The 25456-nt window shown below is 33.0% G+C and overlaps 1 protein-coding gene and 1 non-coding gene across 2 annotated transcripts in view; both read left to right on the top strand.

The window, feature by feature from the left end:
• Ccdc73 (coiled-coil domain containing 73) overlaps positions 1-25456 on the top strand; it is a 132794-nt gene that overhangs the window by 97789 nt on the left and 9549 nt on the right. Inside the window, exons 10-14 of the mRNA XM_046467528.2 lie at positions 178-237; positions 1024-1128; positions 11521-11631; positions 14207-14341; positions 24616-24799. Of these exons, the coding sequence (XP_046323484.1) occupies positions 178-237; positions 1024-1128; positions 11521-11631; positions 14207-14341; positions 24616-24799 (595 nt within the window). The remainder of the gene's footprint in view (positions 1-177; positions 238-1023; positions 1129-11520; positions 11632-14206; positions 14342-24615; positions 24800-25456) is intronic.
• LOC124109080 (U6 spliceosomal RNA) lies at positions 22455-22560 on the top strand. The gene has a single exon (XR_006856864.1). It is a non-coding gene; the product is annotated as a U6 spliceosomal RNA (small nuclear RNA).

Below are 25456 nucleotides of genomic sequence, written 5' to 3' on the forward strand. Positions count from 1 at the left end.
GCTCTATATTGAATTCTGATACCTTCCTCAATTCACTGGAGCCACTGTTTCAACCACAAGCAAATGTGGGTGCTCTGGAGTAATAGGTCATGTCATTCTCAAGTTTTTTGAGCACTGAATTGAATGTAAGAATTTGAATTTTATACCATAAGTTTAAAATTATTCAAATTTTTGAAGGAATTAGAATTAAATAAGAAGATTAATGATGAGATTATCTATACTGAAGAAGAAAAACAGGTAAGCAATCATAAGATATTTATGAAATCAGTAAATATTTTAAAATCAGCTACAGTGTGGGAAATAAAGTAACACATGGAATCATGTTTAAGTCAATATGTAGCAAATAGTAAGCTTTCAGTTAGAATGTGTATAACAGTCACATATATACTCCCATTTTTAAAAGATCAGTTTTTTTCTTTGTTCAGAAAAGTGGTGCCCTACGAGGTAATTATTGAAGTATATTTATACATAATGCATGATTTTTCAGAACATTATCCTCTCATATGAATCTATACATAGTGCTTACTTTTTCAGGACGTTATCCTCTCATATGAATCTGTTTGATATTTATAATTATTTTAATTTTTTAAAAAGGTACATGAAAGAAAACTCCTGTTCTTTGTTTTTCTTCTGCTTTTCTTCCATTTGATTCATGATATCCTAGTTCATTATAACATCTTGTAATATAGCCCATATGACATTATAGTAGAGATATATTTGCTATTTTGCAGGGGGCAAGTCAACAAAAGTTTATTTTAGTTTTGAATTCTTCAAAATTTTCAATAGTGTCATGGTCCAATTAAAAAAACTTAGTTAATTATTTAAGGGACTCTTGGAAATAATATTCTTTGGAAATTATGTAAGAAATATTTTTAGATATTTTATTATAAAATTTGCCATTAGTTTAATAAAGTATTGAAATTAAACTATAATGAATTAGAAATTACAAAATGTATATGAAGTCTAGAGACATGACTGTTATATTAAACATTTAAAAATTGATATATTTATATATTTTTAAAGGCTATCATCATTTCTTTTCAACATATGCAGCAGTTACTTCAGCAACAAATTCAAGCTAATACTAAAATGGATGCAGAATTGAAGATGCTAAAAGAAAATAATCAGGTTATATATATATATATATATATATATACATATATATACACACACACACACACATATATATATATATATACACTATATACATATATGTATATAGTGTTTTATCATATTTCTAATGAGCTTTGCCTGTTTAATTGGTATTCATCCGTGCAATTTTGTTGATGTTTTTTAATTTTAGGGGCAAGATACTGAATTCCATCAACTTTTGTTTTCAGTCTTTAAAGTAAAGTGTAAAATGAAATGTCTGATTTCATTTTATAATAGAATGAGTGGGATATTTCTTTGTCTTAGAATTGTGGCTGAGGTCTAAAACTGAAAATAAAAAGGTGAAAGTGTCAGGCTGGGGTTATAGCTCAATGGTAGAGCACTTGCCTAGCATGCGCAAGGCACTGGGTTTGATTCTCAGCACTGCATATAAATAAAAAATAAAGATCCATCAACAACTAAAATAATATTGAAAGAAAAAAGGTGAAAGTGTCATCCACATTATAAAAGAGCAGTCAACCAGCTCTCAGAATTTCAGGGCAGAACTGTGTTCATAGGAATATGATAGCACTAGCACTGTTGCCACAATCATCCCAGCTTCCTCTTCCATATATATATATTTTTTCATATATATATCATACATATATATTAAAATTATATATTTTACATATCATATATAATATGATATATAAATATATAATATATAATATGATATATAAATAATATGATATATAATAATATATATTATATATATACTATATTATATACATAATATATTTTATATATCTAAAAATTATTGGGGGCTGGGGCTGTAGCTCAATGGTAGAGCACTTGCCTAGCATATGTGAGGCACTGGTTCAAGCCTAAGCACCATAAAAAAATAAACAAATAAAATAAAGGCTGTCTGACCATCTACAGCTACAAAAAAAATTTAAAAAGAAAATTATTGGAAGGGAATACATTATGGTCACTGATATTTTGAGAGTGCAGTGTTAAAAAAGAGAGGTTTTTCTCTACTTCCATAGTGGAAGGGGATGATGCTAAGTGTGAGAATCTAAAGAAAATCCCTTATGGAGATTGAGGTACAAGAAGGGAAGACTGCCCCTTGTTCCTTGTATGAACACTTGAGATCCACTCCTGGTGTTGTCAGTAGAATAAAATATGGTAAATTCATGTGAAGAAGCTTGCCATGTTTCTTGAAGTTGGGAAATTTACCAAGAACATATTAATTAATGCCCAGTTCTGGTCTGGAAATTTCAAAGTGGAAGGTTTTGGGGAAAAATCTCTGTCAGTAAGACTTGAAGTGTATCTAATACCTGTGGCTCTAGAAGTGTGCGTAAGAGAGAATCCGCTCATTCTGGGCTCTACATACAGAAAGGTAGAAGTTAGTGGAGGGCAGGAACTGCTCTGAGTACCCCTAAGCCAACTGATGTGATGTCTACTTAGAAGTAGGGGCGTGTTCTTCTGGGGTGGCCCATAAAAGACATTTCTGCCCCTCTTCTGGGGTTTTTGGTAGCAAGGAGAAAAGGTAAAGCTGAATATTTTACATGAAAACTATAATCACCTCCCATGTAGGAACCATTATTAGTAGAGGCTAGAGCAGTTTCATGAATATTTGACTTGTGCAATTGTATAGGGACCCACACTCACGAAGACTTCCTGCTTCAGGTTTAATGCTTTGCAGTCACAGTCTTGGAAGTTTTTTATTAACTTTTATCTTGACTTTATGTTTTATAAATTAAGACTGATGGGACAATGGAATCTGTGCCAAAGGCTTGTAGCCTCAGTTCAGACATTTTTTTTTTAATTTCCATTGCTTTCCAGTCTTGGTTCTTAAATCTTGTTTGGCCCTTCTCTCTTGTCCTTTTCTTCTGCCATTGGCAGGTTGTTGGATCACATTTGTAGTGAAAGATCTGTGTTTTGATATTGACCTTTACTTCTTGGCGGGGACCTAGTGCAGGAAGGGAAGGTCTTATTTGGTTGCATGTACCCTCCAGCACTTCAAATTGACACATGAGGCAGCAACTGTTCAGGTTCCAAGTTGTCATAACTTTGGTATGGTAAACAGGTGACTTGTCAGGGGCAGGATGAGTTTCCAGTCCAGGTAATGCATCCCCATCCCTGCCCAGCAGTTGGAATCACTTCAGAGTCACCCATTTATCATGGGCTGGAGTAGAAGGCCCAGGGGAAAGGAAATTGACTTCCCTGATATGGCCAGAACATAGTACATGGGTCAAGCATTTGGAAGGAAGAAGGGAAACCTAGTAGCTGGTGGATCTTATTCATGCTGAGTTGGGTGATGAGTCCACTAGACACTTATGTTTTCCCCTGCTCAAGAAACCATGACATTAAGTTGAAAATAAAAACCACTATGGCAGATTAAGAGGGAAAGGGAAGGAGGAACTGCAAAGAAAGGAAAAAATTTATATTTTCATCTTTTTAATAATTCTTTTCCCTTGTTTTTTATTTTATTTTTTCATTTTGTACCAAGCCAAATTATGTAGTCCAACAGCACTGAATGGAACCACATTTAACCTGATCAATGTGTCTTATCTTCATACTATTGATATTCTATGTTTTATTCTATAAAGAGAGCTATACCCTTCTTATTTCCCTTGCCTTCACCTGGTACTATAGGAGTTAGACTTAGGAGAAGGAGCTCCACATGGTGGCGCATGCCTGAATTCCCAGCAGCTCAGGAGGCTGAGGAAGGAGGATCATGAGTTCAAAGCCAGCCTCTGCAAAAGCAAGGTGCTAAACAATTCAGTAAGACTCTGTCTCTAAATAAAATAAAAATAGGGCTGGGGATGTGGCTCAGTGGCTGAGTGCCCCTGAGTTCAATCCCTGGGACCCCTCCCCCCCAAAAAAAGAGGAAGGAGAAAGATGTGGTATGCCAGAGTCAAACTTCTCTCTCCTTTAATATCTTCACCTATTCTAATAAAAGACTGATAAAAACAATTTCTTTGAAAGTTTAGTTATGAGCAAGACCCCCTCCCCCACCTCCCATACCCCTGCCCTATAATTGGATAACTTGGACTTTTTCTCTAATATATTGAACTTTCTCCCAAGAAACATAATTTATCCAAATTCTTTAGGAGTAGCATTAGCAGAAGCATCTCCTAATTCATAGAACAGAGTTGAAACAGATTTTTAAGGGGAACAAAATATTAGAGATTGACTAATCAAAACATTTCAGTCCACAAAAATATAAGCAGTGTCATACAAGGCCTTGTAATAGTTGCAAAACTTGAATTAAACTTTTATCCTGGTTTTAATCAGGCACTGTTTTTACAACTTCATACTATTATTCTTTCCTAGATCTATGAGAGCTGCCAATTTTGTTAGATCACTTATACTAAGATGGTTCTTAATTATCTCTTCATAAACTCTAATTCCAATTCTTAAGTATTACTGAATTTTAAACAGCCAATAGTAGTCATAAATGTATAGTTATGGGTTTCTTTTGAGTTAACAATGACGATCAAGATAGTCCCAGGATATTTTAACTATGACTACTGTTATCTTGGTAAACAAAACCTTTATCCTTAATTATCATAATTAGTACCTCTCCCTTGAAGTTAGATGTAAAACAGTAAAGATTCAAAATTTATAAAAAATAGAACTGTCAGCTTATTTTGAGAAGCAAGCTCATTAAAAAACAAGCAATACCATTTATCATCACTATCATTTTTAAAATGAACATTTTAATATCAAAATTATATTAAGGACATAATCTCGAGATAAAGGACAGTTCTTTATAAGAAAAGTCATTTAACGGCCTTATATTGACTTTTTTTTTTTTCTTTTTGCCATGGACTAGTGAAAATTTTGTCATGGATCAGTACTTGTCTGCAGACTAGTGTCTGAGAACCACTGATATATAGCACAACAAAATATTAATGTTGAACTGTTGCTAAGGATTATGCTGCATAGATCGCCAGTGTTTTCTTGAGGAGCATTCTAATTCCACCTGCACTAAAAGGGATCATTACTCTTGATAATGGCCAACTGTTTTTCAGTGCTCAGCAATCATGCTGTCATCTGTCTTACTTTTTTAGTAGTAAATTTTAGAATCTAGAGACCTAAATTCTCATGAGAGAAAATATTTTCTACTATGATTTAATTAGTCACAATATTAAGAAAAATAACTTTGCATATTTTATTTCTATAGTTACAGTGCTAACATAGTACTAACTAGGACAATTTATTTAGTTTTTGGTAGATTAAAGCATTAGCAGATGGTTTTATTTTGACCTTCCACAATATCCTTTTTTTAATCACAAGACTATCAGATTTTTTAACCTAATTATAAGTAATACCAAATAATTTCCTGATAGAATATAAACTCCATGAGGGCAGCAAAGTTTTCAGTGATGTACTATATGAACATAAAATAGCATTTGGTACACAGGAGGAGCCTATTCTTATTAAATGAATGGATGATGAACAGTAAATAACTCATATTCTTCCTGAGTTCTGATATTGTTTGATCAGGGCTTCTGGTTAAACAATGACGTGAACGTACATTCACTTCTACCCCATCCCGAAACTGTAATAAATGACGTTAATAAATCCCAAGGAAAAGGAAATGAGGGAGGAAACAATAAAAATAATATTTTAAAAATGGGAACTAGCTGGACAATTGGTAATTTACACAGAAGAGGAAATGGAAACCTAAGTCAAAGATGCAGAAGTAAGGGCTAAGGTTGGGGTTCGGTGGTAGAGTGCTTGCCTAGAATACGCAAGACACTGAGTTTGCTCTCCAGCCTTTCCCTTCCCTACTATAACACACATAAACATAATAAAACATAAATGATCAGGAATTATAAGTATCATGTGCCTCTAGAAGTAGGGTGTGCAGTTGAAATCCTATACTAGAAGATTATATAAGATGCTATTGCAAACTTAGATTCTCTTCTTCACCCAGTACAAATTGTCACTGTCCCTCTCCTACTTAGCAGAAGGTTGGACGTTTAGGTTGGGGAGTTTGAAGGACAGTTAAAGGAATTAACCTGCCTGGAGAAAAGACTATAACTGCTGCAATTAAGCTTTCCAAATGAAACAGTTCATCCAGGTCAACTCACAGTAAACTTGAAACAGCTTTTTAACACCACATCCTTACTATGAACAGGTAGTTAATTACTACTATTGAATACTTGAAGAAAGCCTCCAACATGAAAAACAGAACAGCATCAGTAATAATAATAATAATAATAATAATAATAATAATAATTCCCAAATATTTTTGAGACTATTGTAAGGTAGTTTTCCTAATTTCTGTATCAGTAGAGTCATCAATAATGTATAAGACCTTAGAAGATGGAAAGATCTATGTTCTTGGATAGGCAGAATTAATATTGTCAAAATGACCATACTAGGCTGGGTTTGTGGCTCAGTGATAGAGTACTTACCTCAAATGTGTGAGGAACTGGGTTCAGTTCTCAGCACTGCATATTAATAAACAAAATAAAGTCCATTGACAAAAAAAAATATTTTAAAGAGTGGCCATATTACCAAAAGTGCTATACAGATTTAATGCAATTCCTATTAAAATCCCAAAGATGTTCTTCATAGAAATAGAAAAGGCAATCATGAAATTCATTTGGAAAAATAAGAGACCCAGAATAGCCAAAGCAATCCTTAGCAAGAAAAGTGAAGCAGGCACCAATATCAGACCTTAAAACATACTACAGAGCTATAGTGACAAAAATGGCATGGAATTGGCACCAAAACAGACGTGTAAACCAATGGTACAGAATAGAGGACACAGAGACTAACACATAATTACAGTTATCTTATATTAGACAAAAGCACCAAAAACATACATTGGATAAAAGATAGCCTCTTCAATAAATGGTGCTGGGAAAACTGAAAATCCATATGTAGCAAAATGAAATTAAACCCCTATCTCTCACCCTGCACAAAACTCAAAGTGGATCAAGGACTTAGGCATTAGACTAGAGACCCTGCACCTAATAGAAGAAAAAGTAGGCTCAAATCTATATCATGTCAGCTTAGGAGCCAACTTCCTTAACAAGACTCCTAAAGTACAAGAAGTAAAATCAAGAATCAATAAATGGGATGGAATCAAATAAAAAGTTTCTTCACAGCAAAGGAAACAATCAATTATATGAAGATAGAGCCTACAGAATGGGAGAAAATCTTTGATACCTGCACCTCAGATAGAGCAAAAATCTCCATGATATATAAAGAACTCAAAAAATTTAACACCAAAAAAAAAAATCAAAACAAATAACCTAATCAACAAATGGGCTAAGGAAATGAACAGACACTTCACAGAAGAAGAAATACAAATGGTGAATAAATACATGAAAAAATGTTCAACATTTCTAGCAATTACGAGAAATGCAAATTAAAACTACACTGAGATTTCATCTCATTCCAGTCAGAATGGCAATTATCAAGAATACAAGTAATAGTAAATGTTGGTGAGGATGTGGGAAAAAAGGTACACTCATACGTTTCTGGTGGGACTGAAGATTGGTGCAATTATTCTAGAAAGCATTATGGAGAGACCTCAGAAAACTCAGAATGGAATCATTATTTGACTCTGTTACCCACTCCTCAGCATATACCCAAAGGACTTAAAGTCAGCATCCCTATAGTGATGTTTATAGCTTTTCAATTCATAATAGCTAAAGTTATGGAACCAGCTTAAGTGCCCTTCAACATATGAATGGGTAAAGAAATTGTGATATATATATATATATATACACACACACACAATGGAATATTACTCAGCTACAAAGAGAAATGAAATTATTGCATTTGCCAGTAAATGGATGGAACTAGAGACTATGATGCTAAGTGAAACAAGTCAGTCCCCAAAAAACAAAAGGCCAAATGTTCTCTCTGATATTCAGATGCTAACTCACAATGAATCGGGAGGGGCAGGAAGAATAGAAGTACTTTGGACTAGATAAAGCGAAATGAAGGGCAGGGAGTGGAATGGGAATGGGAAAGATAGTAGAATGAATCAGACATTACTTTCCTATGTGTATATATGATTACACAACCAATGTAATTCTACATCATGTACAACCAGAAGAATGAGAAGTTATATTCTATATATGAATAAAATGTCAAAATACATTCTACTTCAAAGAACAAATAAAATAATGAAAAACCATGTGAAAATAATATATAATCCACAAAACAAGAATTAGGAGTCTACAGAGAAACATTCAGGAAATAAAAATGCAATGGAAATGTTGGAGGATAATGTTGATATCTCTATAAATGTTGATGTCCCTATAATGTTATTTATCTTCTATAAAGTAGAACCAAAACACATAGAAGATGGAAAACGAGAGAAAGAAAATTAGGGAATCAGTCCAAAGAGTCTGGTTTCAGAGAAACAATGGAGAAAATGGAGGGAAAAAATAATCAAAGAGAAAATACAAAAGTTTACCCACACATGAATGATATGATTTTATAATGATACCATGAAATTTTGTACTATACATAAAAAGATGATTCTAAAATTCTGTGTAGAAAAAGTAGATTACATACAAAGAATTAAGAATGAGAATGGTAACATATTTGTGTTAGACTTTTTAATGGTATTATTGGAAGATATAAGAAAATAATCATGCCTGCTGAAATTGGGAAGAAATTGATTTCCAAAGTAGAGTTCTACTGTATTCAGCTAGTCTAATTGCCAAGTATTGGAAGAACAAACAAATTTGGGGGCATGCAGGGACTCAGATAATTTACCATCTATGTCTCCTTTATTGAGAAGTAACAAAGTTTACCAAGAAAAGGGAGTAAACCCAAAGAGTAAACCATGGATCTAGGAAACAGGAAGATACACAACAGAAGAGAGAAGGGAATCCTCATTGATAACCTGCTTTTTACAGTAGACTGAAAGCAATCAATTTAAATTATAATGAAAGGATGGGGTGTGTCCAAAACAAACTGAGAGAATACTTGAAGGAGGCAGTTTCTTTTACATGGGGAAGTGGGACAGGAAATGATTTATGTCTCCGGTACACTGATTCAGGACCATGATGCTCTCTTCCTAGATCTTCCCCTTCAGTTACCTCTGCAACTCAAACATAAGCCACTCAAATACTACAGTCTTGATTTTCTATTTATTTTTATTGTTCAAATCACCTTATTCAACATCAATCAATAAATAAAAAGTTACTTTTGGTTATTTATTATTACTAGGATATAGACTATAGTATATTCTCCCATTCTCTTTCCTAAACTTTTGTCTATTTTTTAAAATACAGTATGTTACTGATTTAAAAACTAAAATATTTGCTCAATTGTTAAAGTACTAAAAGTCTTAATTATACACTATTGTAAATACTTAGAAACGTCCCCATTGTTATATGTAACATAAATTAAGGAAATGTATCTTGTATAAACATTTTCATTATCCTGAAATAGAAGCAATCAAAATAGGTATTCATTTGGGTGCTCTGAAGGTGCATAGCTTCTTATGAAATAGAGGAGAATTTTCATATTACAAGTTGTAACATGCTTTTTGTTAGATAAGTTGCTGTTATTTTGAATAATTGTGTATTTTCATATTGAATACTTTAGATGTAATTGAGAACTCTTTAAATAAAATATTATGAAGCCTTAAAATGAAATTGATCTATGTATAGTAGTATGAAAAGTAAGCAAGGGGGCTAGGGATGTGGCTCAAGTAGTAGCGTGCTCGCCTGGCATGTGTGCGGCCTGAGTTCAATCCTCATACAAACAAAGATGTTGTGTCTGCCGAAAAACTAAAAAATAAATATTAAAAATTCTCTCTCTCTCTTTAAAAAAAAGTAAGCAAGGCATTATTTTGCTTTTTACAAAGCAGAATATAGAATAGTACATGTAACATGGTTCATCTGTATTTAAAATATATATAGGGGCTGGGGGTGTGGCTCAATGGTAGATTGTTCACCTAGCACAGGCGAGGCCCTGGGTTCGATCCTCAGAACCACATAAAAAATAATTAATTAATTAAAGATATTGTGTCCAACTACAACTAAAAAGTAAATATTAAATATATATATGTATGTATATGTATGTGTGTGTGTGTTGTGTGTGTGTGTGTATATATATATATATATATTAATTAAAATATATACATATATGTTTTAGTCAGCTTTTTCACTGCTGTGACTAAAAAAATCCAACCAGAACAATTGTAGAGGAGGAAAAGTTTATTTGGGGACTCATGGTTTCAGAGGTCTCAATCCATAGACAGTAGGCTCTTGGGGCTTGAGGTGAGACAGGACGTCATGGAGGAAGAGTGTGGCATAGGGAAGCCCCTCACATGATGATCAGGAAGCAGAGAAGTCTCCACATGCCAGATACAGATATATACCCCAAAGTCATGCCCCAATTCCCATTTCCTGCAGCCACACCCTATCACTTCAGTTACCACTCAGTTAATTTCTGTCAGGATATTAATTCACTGATTGGGTTAAGACTCACAACCCAATCATTTTCCCTCTGAACCTTCTTGCATTGTCTCACAGATGGGCTTTTGTGGGACACCTCATATCTAAACCATAACAATTCTTGTACGACTATAGGCAGTTTCTATAATTATAGAAAAAAATGCTAAGTGATTATTTGGGGGGAAGAAGAACTAATAGAGGATAATCTTACCTTTTCTTTGGATATCCTTTTGTGTAGCTTGAAATTTTTACCAAGCAGACATCTAATAAACAGATAAACTTAAAAACACTGAATATTAGACATGTTGATGAAAGTTGTTACTATTTATTTTTCACAGACGTTTATAAGCACACATTGAAGAAACTTAATAATATTGGTGACATGAATTTAATAGTTCACAAACCCTAATCTTAGAAAATACTTGGTACTATTTTTACTTTTTAAAGGTTTTATTTGGGGTGGGGGAGTAGTGTGGTAGAGATTCTGTGAAATTAATGAAGTAAGTAAGTTAATATGGTAAATAGTTAAGTTATGCTAAAAAGTATGAATTTGAAATTAAAATTGTATTTCAGGACTTTCTAGCCAGTTAATTTCTAAAATAAACTATAAGAAATACTATTCTGTGGTAGTTAAAATTTTTTAGTAGTGTTAGGCTGGATTATGCTACATTTCATACTTTTCAGTGCTGTACTTTATATTACTTTTTCAGTACATTAAAAGTTATGCAGTGAAACTGAATAATGGCAATGTTTTTATACCCTTTTATAGCCATTTCTTTATCATAACCTCCCCCTATTTCCTGTTAGCTAAACTATAAGCACCTTTCTGTTAATTTATGAAAATTATTGTTGAGATAGCACATTATCACTGATCTGTATGGCACTTTCAGCATGTTGAAAGCAAAGGTCCAAGCAACATAAAACACATCAAAATTCATTAATGTGGTATTGATTATTTTTTGGATAATTAATTTTATTGCAGACCCTTGAAAGAGATAATGAGCTGCAAAGGGAGAAGGTAAAAGAAAATGAAGAAAAGTTCCTTAATCTTCAGAATGAGCATGAGAAAGCACAAGGAACTTGGAAGAGACATGTAGGTTTATTAAACTATAAAATATTAATATATTTTAAATAACTGCAGACATTTAAAATACCTATTTAGTGCTAAGAAAATATTGCAAAAATAATACAGGAATAAAGTCAGACACATTTTCTTCTTGCACTTATTTTTCCAAAAAGTGAGTGCTTTTTAAGAGGTAAATTTAACAAAATTTCCTGTAATGTTTTCATGCATAAAAGATCATACATATATGTTTGTGTTTATACATAAATATATATGTGTATATATTAATATGTATCAAATGACCTTCCATATGTGGCAAAGGAAATTTACCTTTTCATGAAACCACTGCATTGTATTTTACTAAATGATTAAAACAAAGGCTTATATATCTACTGTTGTTAGATGATCTATTTACTTTCCTCAGCAGTTTTGTTGAGATATATTAGAGCCATGTTTAGAACATGTGTGCAGTAGTTCTGTTATATTAACATCTTGAAACATTATTATTTCCTTAACCCAAAATTGTTTATTTTTAATAAATATTTTTATAAGCATTTATTTTAATTTCAGTGAAGTAGATAAAGTAATGCTATAAATGATGTAAATTCAAGTTGTGAAATACAAAGGTTCACTTTAAAGATTGGAGGACCACAAAATTGACTATTCTATTTTAATATCAATTTTCATTGCCTCTTCAGTTCTTTTAAAGAATTAACACAATTGGCTGGGGCTATAGCATGCATGAAGCCCTGGATTTAATCTGAAGCACTCCAACTAATAATAATAATAACAATTGAAAGTCACTACTTACGAGTTTAGGAAGTGATATTTTTGAAATGTATGATTATATTTTAAGACTATTGTATTAATTAAAGTACATGCAATATTGTTATAGTAATATAATGTGTATTTTAATATCAGCTTTGTAGCATTTTCTGTAGATGATTTTGTTTGATTTATGATACAAATAACTCTTCATATAGTTCATTTGTAGCTAACATGTTTTCTTACTTTATAGTTTGGAAAAACCAAGTCATCACTGATATAAGATTTTGATAAGCTTTTCTCAAATCTAAGAAAAGTATTATATATTTAATTATTTGAGAATACTAAAAAGTGCTTAATAATCTCTACCAATAAAATTTATCATTAAGCAATAAGCATAGTAATTTCAGTTAATCTCCATTGCATCCCAGTACCTTCTTCTCATCCACAATGATTAAAAGATTATGGAAATGGTACTGTCAGAATAAGGAAAACTGTGAAGTGCAAAAAAATATAAACTGAAATATGCTAAATATGCCACAAAAGAAATTGGTTGAGCTAAGAAACTTAAACATTCATTTTCTCTGATAAGACTATAACAATGACTTTCTCCCTAGAAAAACAATGATTGATTGATAATTTATTTATGAATGCATGCTGAGTGTCCAACCCAGGGCCTTGTGCATGCTAAGCAAGTGCTTTATCTCTGAACTACATCCCCAGTGCTGGGTTATTCATTTTACAAAATGAGAAAGAGTAACTGGGGTCAAGGAGAAAAAAAAATTAAGAATGTGAATAGAGGACCTTTGTGGACTGAGGAGAGAATGCTGGCATAATGTGAGAGCATGAGAATGGGCAGAAGAGAAATTCACTAGAGTAAGGAGATAGAAGACCAAATGGAGAGTTTAGTCTTGAAAAAACAAATTAAAAGATGTTTAAAAAATAGATGAGCAAAGGGAAAGTAATGTGAGTTTATACCTGTTGGCTTCTATAACTACTATTGCATTTGGGAGATTTATGATAGAAGTTTTTAAGAGAAAATTATTATCTTTAATTTAAAAGTTATGTTTTTCTCTTCAGTGGAACTGTGTCTCATATTTGAGGTTTCCATGAAAGAATACTCCCCCAGGAAAAATATTATGAAATTTTATAGGCAGCTTAAGTTCAGTTTGTGGATGTAAATATCAGGCTAAAGTATCATTTTCTGTTGTACCATTAGTGCTCAGTACTCTTCATCTGGTTGAGTTAAAAATCTCTATATCTAATTTGCAACAACAAAAGAAAACTTTAAGAAAGAAAGAAAGATATAACTTTTGTAGAATTTTTAAAAATAAAAATTATAAATTTTCGATTGTAATAAGAGGTGGCTTAGTGTACTAGTTACGATCACAGCACCTAGATTTATCTTTGGATTTGAATCCTGACATTTCATATCTGCATTATATGGAGCAAGTTACTTAACAACTTCATTTTTTTAAAAAATATTTTTTTAATTGTTGATGGACCTTTATTTTACTTATAAATAGATTTATATAGGGTGCCGTGCCAAGAATCGAACCCCGTTCCTTACATGTGCTAGGCAAGTGCTCTACCGCTGAGCCACAACCCCAGCCCGAGACTCTCATTTTTTTACCCGTAAATTTGGCATAAAAATATTTTATAGAGTTTTATGAGTATACAATTACATTTATTAAGGGTTAGCATAATTCCAATAATTAGTATTTAGTATTATTGATTATTTTGTGATTGTTTTTATTTCTCACTATTTCTAAACCTTATGTTAATAATTTCAGACAAAAATGTTTATATACTTGCTCATTTTGGTTAAATGTTACAATAGGTTGAAGAACTTATTGGAGAAATTAACAAGATTAAAAATGAATTATCATCACTTAAAGAAATTCATATTAAGTTTCAAGAACATTACAACAAGTTATGCTGTCAGAAAAAAGTTGAAGAATATAAGAAGTTTCAGGTAAAATTAAAATACGTTGGGGAGTACAACCTGCATCACTGATAATTTTCTCCCTGTTTTATATTTTAAGCTTTCAGTGAGTATACATATGTTGTCTGAAGTACATTTTTAGTTAACTTTTGTGTGCAGATTCTTTTTCAACTTTATGAATAAATTATTTTTATTTTGACAGGCTCTTGATATAAATATCAAGAGTAATTTTTTAGATATGGATTTCCAGTTGTTTGGAGACACACATTTATTGAAAAGACTGTTCTTTCTACCATTATACCTTGGTACTTTCTTTGAGAATCAGTTGATCAAATATCTAAAGGTCTGTTTTTGACTCTTTATCATGTTCCATTCATTAATTATATGTCTGTATTTAAGCCAATACCACATTGTCTTTATTAGTATTGCTTTAAAATGTAGTATACGTCCTTCAATTTTGTTGTTCTTTTTCAATTTTTTTTGCTATTTTAGGCCTTTTACATTTCAATCACATTTAGAATCAGACTTAAAAAGTCTGTGGGATTTTGATAGGGATTATATTAAATCTATAATTTGTGAAGAATTGGCATCATAACAATACTGAATCTTATAGTTAATAAACATGGTATTGCTTTCCATTTAGGGGAATATTTAAAAAAATCTCTCAGAAATGTTTGTAGTTTTTATTGTATAGATCTTTCAAATATTTGGTTCAATTTACATCTGAGTATTTCATGTTTTGGAATCCTGTTGTATTTTTTGTTTGGTTTTCCTGTTGGGTATTGGGGCTGGGGATGGAACATAGGTGCCTCATGCCATGCTAAGCACAGATTCTACCACACTATATTTTAAATTTTTGTTTTTCTAACTGTTCATTTTTTGCATAGAGAAATATAGTTGATTTTTCTACATTGACCTCATTTTAAAATTTATTGTTATAGTGGTTTAGTATAATATGTAGTATTTTTTTTTATCTCAACAGCATTCATTAGCTAGGACTCTCTAGTACAGTGTTGAATAAAAGTTACAATACTGAGCATTCTTGCCTACTCATCTCAGATGAAGAGTATTTAATATTTCATCATTTTGTATTATTATAGCTGTTGGGATTTTTTGTTTATATTCTTTAAAAAAATTTTTTTTAATTGTTGGTGTTTATTATTATTTTATTTATTTTTATATGGTGCAGAAGATGGAACCCAGTGCCCCACACATGGTAGGCAAGTGTGCTACCACTGAGTTATAACCCCAGCCCTTGTTTATATTCTTTATCAGGTTAAGAAGGTTTTCTTCTATTCCTAATTTGCTGAGCTTTTGTCATGAATGAATTTTTACCACAAATAGGTATAAAATTTTGTCAAATGCACTGGGCTCAAGAGGCTGAGGAGGAGGATCATGAGTTCAAAGCTAGCTTCAGCAAAAATGAGGGGTTAAGCAACTCAATGAGACCCTGTCTCACTGTAAAATACAAAATTAGGGCTGTGGATGGGGTTCACTGGTTGAGTGCCCCTGAGTTCAATCCCCAGTACCCCACTCCCCCCCAAAATTTGTCAAATGCTTTTTCTGTACTTTTTTAAAAAAAATTTATTCTTAAGTTTAGGTGGACACAATATCTTTATTTTACATTTATGTGGTGCTGAGGATCAAACCCAGTGCCTCATGCATGCTAGGCGAGCATTCTACCTCTGAGCCTAAACCCCAGCCCTTCTGTATCTTTTAATATGATCATTTTTTAAAAAAAAAAAATTCTGTTATCTATTAGTTACCTTAATTGTTTTCCAAATGTTAAAATAACCTTGCATCTTGGATAAAGTCCAATCAGTCATAATATATTATCCTTTTTATATATGACTGGATTTGAATTGTTAATGCTTTGCTAAAGATTTAGCATTGACAAACAATACTAGCCTGTAAGTTTTATTTTGTTTTCCTTACTATTTGGTTTTTGTGTCAAGAGTAATACTGGCCACTTCATAAACTGAGTTGGAAAATGTCCGTTCTTCCCATATTTCCTTGAAAAGTTTGTGTAGAATTGGTATCATTTCTTTATTAATTGTTAGAATTCACCAATGAATTGGGGATGGAATTATGGCTCAGTGGTAGAGCGCTCCCCTAGGATGGGTGGGACTCAGGTTCGATTCTCAGCACCACATAAAAATAAAGGCATTGTATTGTGACCATCTACAAAAAAAGAAAAAAAATTCATTCTCTGTCTCTCTCTTTTAAAAAAAAGAATTCACCAATGAAGCTATCTGGGCTTTTTCTTTGTGGGAATATTTTAAATGAATTAAGTATTTAAATTATTTATAGGGCTATTCAGATTATCAATTACTTATTATGGTGGTATGTAGGAAAGAGTTACCATCGCAGGCCTGAGAATGCTATTCTTAGAAAAGTTGGCCTTTGTCTGATGCTTGGAAACTTTGAGAGCATTCTCACCATTTCCTGACAAGAGTGGCTGACAGTGCCTTCACTGTTAGTATAAAAAGCTGGCCTTTTCTGCACATCTCTTTTTTTCTGGAGTCTGGAGTTTGGCATGAGCTAGGTAGAGAGTGCCCTGTAAGACCAGCCCTTCCAGAACGCCTTGAGCACTAAGTCTCTAATGAGCTTCCCTGGTAGATAGCGATTCACATATGTTGTCACAATTCAGTGCTGTAGGAATTAGGCATGTCTTTTATGGCTTTACTAGGAGATGACTCTTGAAAGCTTGTACCTCGTTTTCTCTAGACTTTATTACTTCATGTGACTTTTCCTTTGCCTATTTTGTTTTTTTTAATCCTTTTGTTGTAATAATTTTAGCCATGAGATACTATGTATTGAATATGTATACAATATAGTGAATATAATATATAATGAATACAATATATATTGAATAATATGTTGAAAAAATATATGTTTTCAATATTATATATTGAAGGTTGTGAGTCTTCCTAGTAAATCACTAATACTGGAAGTGATCTTGGGGACCCCCAACATAGTTTGGATAATTTTTATCTTTCAATAAGTTTGTCCTTTCCATAAGTTGCCAAATCTATTGACTAAGAGTTACTCATAATATTCCCTATCATTATATTCTTTTGTAGATCTGCATTAATGTCTCTCATTCTTGATATTAGTAATTTGAGTCTTCTCTTTTTTTATTTATCAGTTTAGTTAGAGGTTTTACAGTTTTATTCATCTTTTTGAAAAGCAAGGCTTTGGTTTCATTGATTTTTCCTCTCATTTTTGTTTACCTGCTATTTTATTGAATTTTGCTATTAACTTTCTTATTTCTTTAATTCTGCTTACTTTGAGTTTAATTTGCTTTCGTTTTCTAGCTGCTTATTGTTAAGACTTAGTGATTCTTTGCCTTTCTTTTTTCTAATACGAACTTTCAAAGCTATGAAATATCCTCTAAGCACTGCTTTAGCTGTATCCTACAAATTTCAATATATATTTTCATTTTCATTCAGTTCAAAATATTTAAAAATTTTCTTGTGAAGTATTCTTTAACCCATGAATATAGGTATGACCTTTATGAAGTATGTTGTGGAATTTATAAGTACTTGAAGATTTTCCAAATATTTTTCTGATAATTTCAAATTTAATTTGACTGGTCAGAGAACAATCTATATAAGATTTTTATCATTTTAAATGTATTATGATTTTTTTAAGCTAAGGATATTGTCCGTCTTGGTGAATATTTCATGTACCCCTTGAGGGGAAAAAACACATATTCTGCCATTGATATATGGAATGTTTTATAACTGTAAATTAGGGTCAAGTTGGTTGATAATTTTGTTCATATTCTATCTTTTTTTTTAAGGTACTGGGGATTGAACCTAGAGGCACTCTGCCACTCTTCCACTCACTTATATTTCCAGTCCTTTTTATTTTTTGTTTTGAGATGGATTCTTACTAAGTTGCCAAGCTGGCCTCAAACTTGCAATCCTCCTGCCTCAGCCTCCTGATTTACTGGGATTATAGGAGTGTGCCACCATGCCTGGCTATCTTGATTTTTTGTACTTGTTCTATCAATTAGTGAGAGAAGAGTTTGGAATTTTGGATTGTAACTATGAGTTTATCTTTCTCTTTCCAGTTGTCAGGTTTTTCTTTAAACATTTATTTTTTAATTGTAGGTGGACACGATACCTTTATTTTATTTTTATGTGGTGCTGAGGATTGAACCCAGTGGCTCACACATGCTAGGCAAGCACTCTACCTTTGAGCCACAACCCTAGCCCTCCAGTTGTTAGTTTTTGCTTCATCTGTTTTAAGTCTGATATTATATATATGATTCCTGATAGTTATGACAGATTTATGATTGTTATGGCTTCCTGATTAATTGACATTTTGTCATTCCAAAATATCCATTTCTATCCTACTAGTGTTTCTTGTCCTGAGGTCTATTTTTTTTATACTAATATAGTCACCCCATTTTCTGTGATTAGAGTTTGCATTATATATCTTTTTCATCTTGTTTTTAAAGGAATATTCACATTTTTTATTGAGTAATAACATGAGGAAGTCCTTTATTTTCTTTGAGAACTATTGTGTGATGATGATGATGATGATGATGATGATAATTATTATTATTCATTAAAGTCCCAGAGGGCACTGAGCTATATCCCTATTCCTTTTTAGTTTTTATTTTGAGGTGGGATCTCACTTATTTGGCTGAGGCTAGCCTTGGATTTGTAAACCTCTTGCCTCAGCCTCCCAATTCACTGGGGTTACAGGCATTTGCCACCACATCCATCTTGTACTTTATTATTGTGGTAAAATGTATATAATATAAAGTTTACTCTTTTAGCACATCTTTAATATGTATTATTGAATGGCCTTAAGTACATTTACAAATGGGTATGGTTATATACCAACAAAATTATGTTTATATAAACAGACAGTGGGTTGGATTTGACCCTCTGGGCATAGTTTGTCAACTTCTTCTCTAGAGGTAAATTTATCATAGCATATTTTCAAATAATATTATGCCAAATTTGTAATATTATATCCAATTTTTGGTAAAGTAAGAAGTTTTCAATACCATATTGTCATTTTCTCCTTCCTGTCTTTTGTCTTATTGTGATCATACGTTTTACTCTTCAAATTATTACCAGAACATAATTTTTTCTTTTTTTTTAAAGAGAGAGTGTGAGAGAGAGAGAATTTTTTAATATTTATTTTTTAGTTTTCAGCGGACACAACATCTTTGTTTGTATGTGGTGCTGAGGATTAAATCTGGGCCGCACGCATGCCAGGCGAGCGTGATACCGCTTGAGCCACATCCCCAGCCCTCTTTTTTTTCCTTATTTTTTTCTCCCTTTTGGTACTGAGGATTTAACCCAGGAGTGCTTTACCACTAAGTCACATCCACAGCCTTTTAAATTGTATTTTTAATCTTGAGATAGGGTCTCACTAAGTTGCTTAGGACCTTGCTAAGTTGCTGAGGCTGGCTAAGTTGCCATCTTCCTGCCCCAGCCTCCAAAGTTGCTGGGATTCCAGGCATGTGCCACTGTACCAGGCTACTCTACTTGTTATAAACCCTGTCCTAATATTGTTTTTAATTTTGGTTTATTTTTTGGAATTTTACTTTAAATAGTAAAAATTAGCCTGGCACACACCTATAATGCCAGTCACCTGTGAGACTGAATCAGCAGGAGGATCACAAGTTCAAGCCTAGCAGTGGCAACTTAGTAAGACCTTGTCTCAATAAATACAAAATATAAAGAAATAGGGATGTGGCTCAGAGGTAGAGTGCTGCTGGGTTCAATCCTCAGTACCACACATATACTCAAAAAAAAAAAAAAGAAGGAAAAATAAAATAATATGTAGTTTTTTATATGCACTCCCACACTTGTCATTTCTGTCATTCTTCATTCCCATGTGTGGACCCAGTTTTCTACCAGGTAATATTTCATTCAACCTGAAGAACTTTAATGTTTCTTCTTGTACATATTTGCTGTTAAGGAATTCAAATTTTGTTTCTCTGAAAAAAGTGCCTATTTTTCCTTAATTGTAAATGATATATATTTTCATGGAATATAAAATTCTAGGTAGACAGGTTTTTTTCTCTTGTTAATTAATAATAGAAGATTCAAATTTGTTTATTTGCTTGTATTGCTTCTGGAAGGAAGACTGGGACAAATCTTGTATTTATACCCTCTCTTTATAAGTGTCTTTTACTTCTGGGTGCCTTTAAGATTACTCCTTCATGACCATTTTTAAACAGTTTAATTTTGATATACCTTGGCATGATCTTTGTATATGTCTTATTTGAGACTTACTGAATTTCTTGTATCTGTAAATTCAAGGTATAGTTTTCGTCAAATTTGGAGGATTCGGGGTCATTGTTTCTCAGTTATTTCTTTCTGTCCCCCTCTTCTTTTGTGGAACTTCAGGTACACATGTTAGACTGCTTGAGGTTGTCCCACAGATTACTGAAGCTCTACTGCAAAATTTTTTCAGTCTTTTTTCTTTCTCTACACTAGTCTGTATTGTTCATTATTGGGTCTTGAAGTCCACTTTTCTTTCTAAAATGCCTAAGCTGCTACTTAAGTCTAATAACTTTTTATTTCAGATACTATACATATCATCTCCAGAATTTCCATTTGATTCTTATTTTGGGTATCTTTAATTTTTCGACAGACTGTGCAGTTTTCTACAGCTCTTTTTCTTCATAGTTTCCTCACCTTGAGTACTTTGCCTCACAAATTGAGGCCACCTCAGCTTCTCCTAACTCTGATCTCTGGGATCTCTCTTCTCAAATAAGCAAGACTATCTTGATTTATACCTACCCTCTCCCTCCCCCGGGGCTGTAATGTAAAAAATATCCCTAGGAAGTAAACTTGAAGAATGATAGGGTTCATCTTTGTTAAAATTTGGATCTGGAATGTCCTCCAAAGGCTTATGTGTTGAAGGCGTGATACCCACCTGGTGGTGCTGTTGAGAAGTGTGGAGACTTTAGAAAGTGGGTAGAATGGGAGGAGATGGGCTACTAGGGTTCATCCTTGAAGTCTGTGTCTTGTCCCCTGCCTCTCTTTCCTTCTTATCCTCATCCCTTTTCCCATCGCTCCTTACCAGCTGCCATGAGGTGAGTAGTTCTGTTCTGCTGTGTGTTCCCCATCATGACAGTCAGCCCTAATACAGGCCTCTAGTGATGGGGCCACACAATCAGGGACTGCAACCTCTGAGACCAGGAGCCAAAATAAATCTTTCATCCTTTAAGTTAATTTTCTCAGGTGTTTTGTCACAGTGATGGAAAGCTAACGAACAAAATCTTTAAAGACAGGCAGAAAGCAGACTAAAGAGAGCTGAATAGTCCATTCGTAGAAGTTTGTTCTTACCTCTTTTTTTGGGTTTTAAGCAGAGGAGTAAAGTGATCAGATTCACTGTTTTGAAAGATGATTTTAGTGATGATATATATGGAGAGACTAGAATGAGATGAGACTAAAGATGTGGCAAGTTGGAGAACACTGCAATAGTGCAGGCAGATTTGTTTTGGCAGCATTCAGGACTGAACCCAGAACCCTGCATGTGCTAGGCAAGCACTCTGCCGCTGGGCCAGACCCCAGCCCTTTTTATTTTTAGTTTGAGACAGGATTTCGCTAAGCTACTAAGGCTGGCCTTGTATTTGCTATCCCCCTATCTTAGCCTCTCAAGTAACTGGGATTATAGGTGCGTGCCACTATTCCTGGCTCCAGAGAGAGATATTATCTTTCTCTGAATCATTATTTTTTAAATTTGTTCTAATTAGTTATACATGACAGTAGAAGATAATATTTTAATATTAAGATAATATTTTAATATTCATAAATACAGGTTGAGAGTGGTGAATGGCAAGTAATTCTTTTTTTAATATTTTTTTTTAGTTGTAGATGGACACAATATCTTTCTTTCTTTATTTTTATGTGGTGCTGAGGATTGAACCCAGTGCCTCATGCATGTAAGGCAAGTGCTCTACCACTGAGCTACAACCCCAGCCTGGCAAGAAATTCTTATACCATCTGATTGTTTATAGAAATGAATACAAACTTGCATTCATAAATAAATCTTTCAGCATCCATTTACTTTCAAATTGAAAATAGCTCTTTTATCAGATCTTAAGTAATGTTTTCATTTTAAGAAATGTAGACAATGTAGAAATTTTAGAATATGAAAATGAGTGCTCCCTTCAGCAGCACATATACTAAAATTGGAATGTTACAGAGAAGATTTGCATGGCCTTGCACAAGGATGGCATGCAAATTCATGAAGCATTCCATGTGTTTGTAGGAATGTTAGTAGAATGAATCAGACATTATTACCCTTTGTGCATACGATTACATGACTTGTGTAACTCTATATCATGTTCAACCAGACAAATGAGAAGTTATACTCCACTTATGTCTGATGTGTCAAAATGATTCTACTGTCATGTGTAACTAATTAGAACAAACTAAAAAATAAAATATGAAAATGAAGGTCATTCATAATATCACCTCCAGAAATAATAATTGCCGAAGTTTTGATAGATGAACCTTCCAAGAATTTTTCTATACATGTGTTCATATAGAAATAAACACACAAATATTCATATAAGATACTTTAAAAATTAAGATAATATTTTTGTGATATTTTGTAGTCCTTTTTATTTATCAGTTTCTTTTGTTGTGGTAAAATATATAATACAAAGTGTGCCATTTTAAAGTGGCTACCACTTAAACTTAAAATTCAGTGGCATTAATTTCATTTGCAATGTTATGCAATCATCATTGATGTCTTACTTCCAAAACATTTTCATCACTTCAAACAGAAATTTTGTAACCATTAAACAGTAAATCCCCATGCTCCCCTCACCCCATTTTTGGTACTCTCTCATCTACTTTCTGACTCTAATTTGCCTATTCTGTATATTTTATGTAAGTAGAATCATATAGTGTTTATATAGTATTTATCTTCTTGTTCTAGCTCATTTCAATCGGCATAATGTTTTCAAGCTTCATCCTTTGGTAGCCTGTATTAGAACTTCACTCCTTTTATGGTAGAATAGTACTCCACTGTATGGGTATACCAAATTTTGTTTATTCATAACCACTACAAGTTTCCTTCTAGGATCTCAAAACTAATATATATGAAAACCAGGATGTGCACCCATATTTATCCAACCACACTGTTTCTGGTAACTACCATAATATTTTTCTCAATTTCCTTTGTAAGAGTCTCTTCTTCTGTCTTTCCCTTGGAAGACTTCATCAGCAATATTTAAAAAATATTTTTTTTAGTTGTAGTTGGACACAATACCTTTATTTTATTTATTTATTTTTATGTGGTGCTAAGGATCGAACCCTGCGCCTCACATGTGCTAGGCAAGCGCTCTACCTCTGAGCTACAACCCCAGCCCCTTCATCAGCATTTTATCCTTTGTCCTTTTTATTCCCCCCTCAAAATACCCCCATCTTCAATTGCTGTGCACCTGCTGTTAATTTTCAGATCTACATCTGCAGGTCATTTTTATCTCTTAAGTTCACATTCATAATCTAATATTAATTTCACATCACCACTGTAATTGTATTACTAACTCTTCAAATTAAACAGGTTCAAACTGAATTTGTATTTTCATCAGATCTGCTACTCCTGCTTTCTAGTAGCTCAGTGACTGACATCCCAGTCACTTACACAATGTAAACTTTTTGAGTAATTTAACTTCTCTCTCAATCCTCACATTTAAATGTTGACCAAATCTTATTGCTGTTAGTTTATAATGATTTAAGAGACTATTGATCACTCTTCCTCTATACTGGTATCACCTAGACTACTATGGCACTCTCCGATGCATCTCTCTGCCTCAGGTACTGTCTCCCTTTTATTGTTTCTCAGATTTCTAGGTGCAACCTATCAGTGATTCATGAAAATTTGACTAGTGGTTTGTGCTAAAAATAAAGTAGCATAGAAAACATCAGTGTATCATAGGAAATATTTTGGTATACTCACTGAGTTATAAACATTCTCGTGGCTGGTTTTAGTTAATGAAGTTTGGGGATATTAATCCATTCTTACATTGCAGCCAGAGTGATCTTTCTGATCAGATCATGTTATTTTGCTTAAAAGTTCTTCAGTGACTTCTCCGTGTCTTCCTGGTAAGGTTGGAACTCCTTAGCACACAACATGTTTAAGGGTTTTTTGTTTAAATAGTATAAAGTAAGTTTGTCCGGTTTTCAAATAGAAATTGATGAATAGTTGAGTTGAAATACAGATTCCTCTTCTCTCAACAAAATTTGCCCAATTGTTTTATACTTTTTAACAATTTTTTTTACATTGAAGGACTCTCTTTCATTTTACAATAGAATGTTCCAGAAATAAATAATGAAAACAGTGAAAGAACTAAAAAATCAGAAAATGCCATCATACAGAAATACAATTCTGGGCAAGAAATAATGGAAGAAAATACTAAGAGTTTTTATTCAGATGTTGAAGATAGAGAAGAGGAGGAAAAGAAAGACCTACCTATAGAAGAAATCATCACAGAAGGTAACCATAAAATTAAGGTTAATTCTAACTTGTGTATTGAGATTCCCTCCCCCCCCCCCCACAAAGGAACTGCTAAAGCACCATGCAGGGCCCTCTATGGAATTTGAGGGAATATTGATTATAGTCTTTGCTTTGAGGACCACATAGGATAGTCTTTTCATTTGCATATGTCAAGAAAACAAGCAACCTTCAAACAGTCAATATTTATCAATAGTTTTGGGAAAGGGTACTATTTCTGCCTCTCCTCATTTCTTATTCCTTGACCTATTTTTGCATTCTTATTTTGCCTTCATTTCTTTGAGAATGTTCTCTGTGTCACCAATAGCTTTCTGATGAATGACTAGTGCACTTTTCTTAATTCAAATGACCCTCTTTATTGAAATTATTTACTAATGCTTCCATTTTGAAAATAGTTGTTTAAAGATGGTACTGATTGAAGGTGAACAACCACTTGGTGGAGATGTTGGAGAAAGAATGGACTAAAAAGGCCCTTCAAGACCTTAAATTTAATTCTAGATTATTTTATCTATACTTAAGATTTGTTATCTATGGTTAGAACACAGAGGAATAAAATTAATGTCTTGGTCAAGTAGATATCCTATTCATTTGCTCAGAACTCTTCCAGAATTTAAAAATATTTATAGGGTAGTGAATAAA

Source organism: Marmota monax, unplaced genomic scaffold (genome assembly GCF_021218885.2).
Source record: "Marmota monax isolate L192 unplaced genomic scaffold, Marmota_monax_Labrador192_F-V1.1 WCK01_AAM20220418_F8-fsc00135, whole genome shotgun sequence".
NCBI lineage: Eukaryota > Metazoa > Chordata > Mammalia > Rodentia > Sciuridae > Marmota > Marmota monax.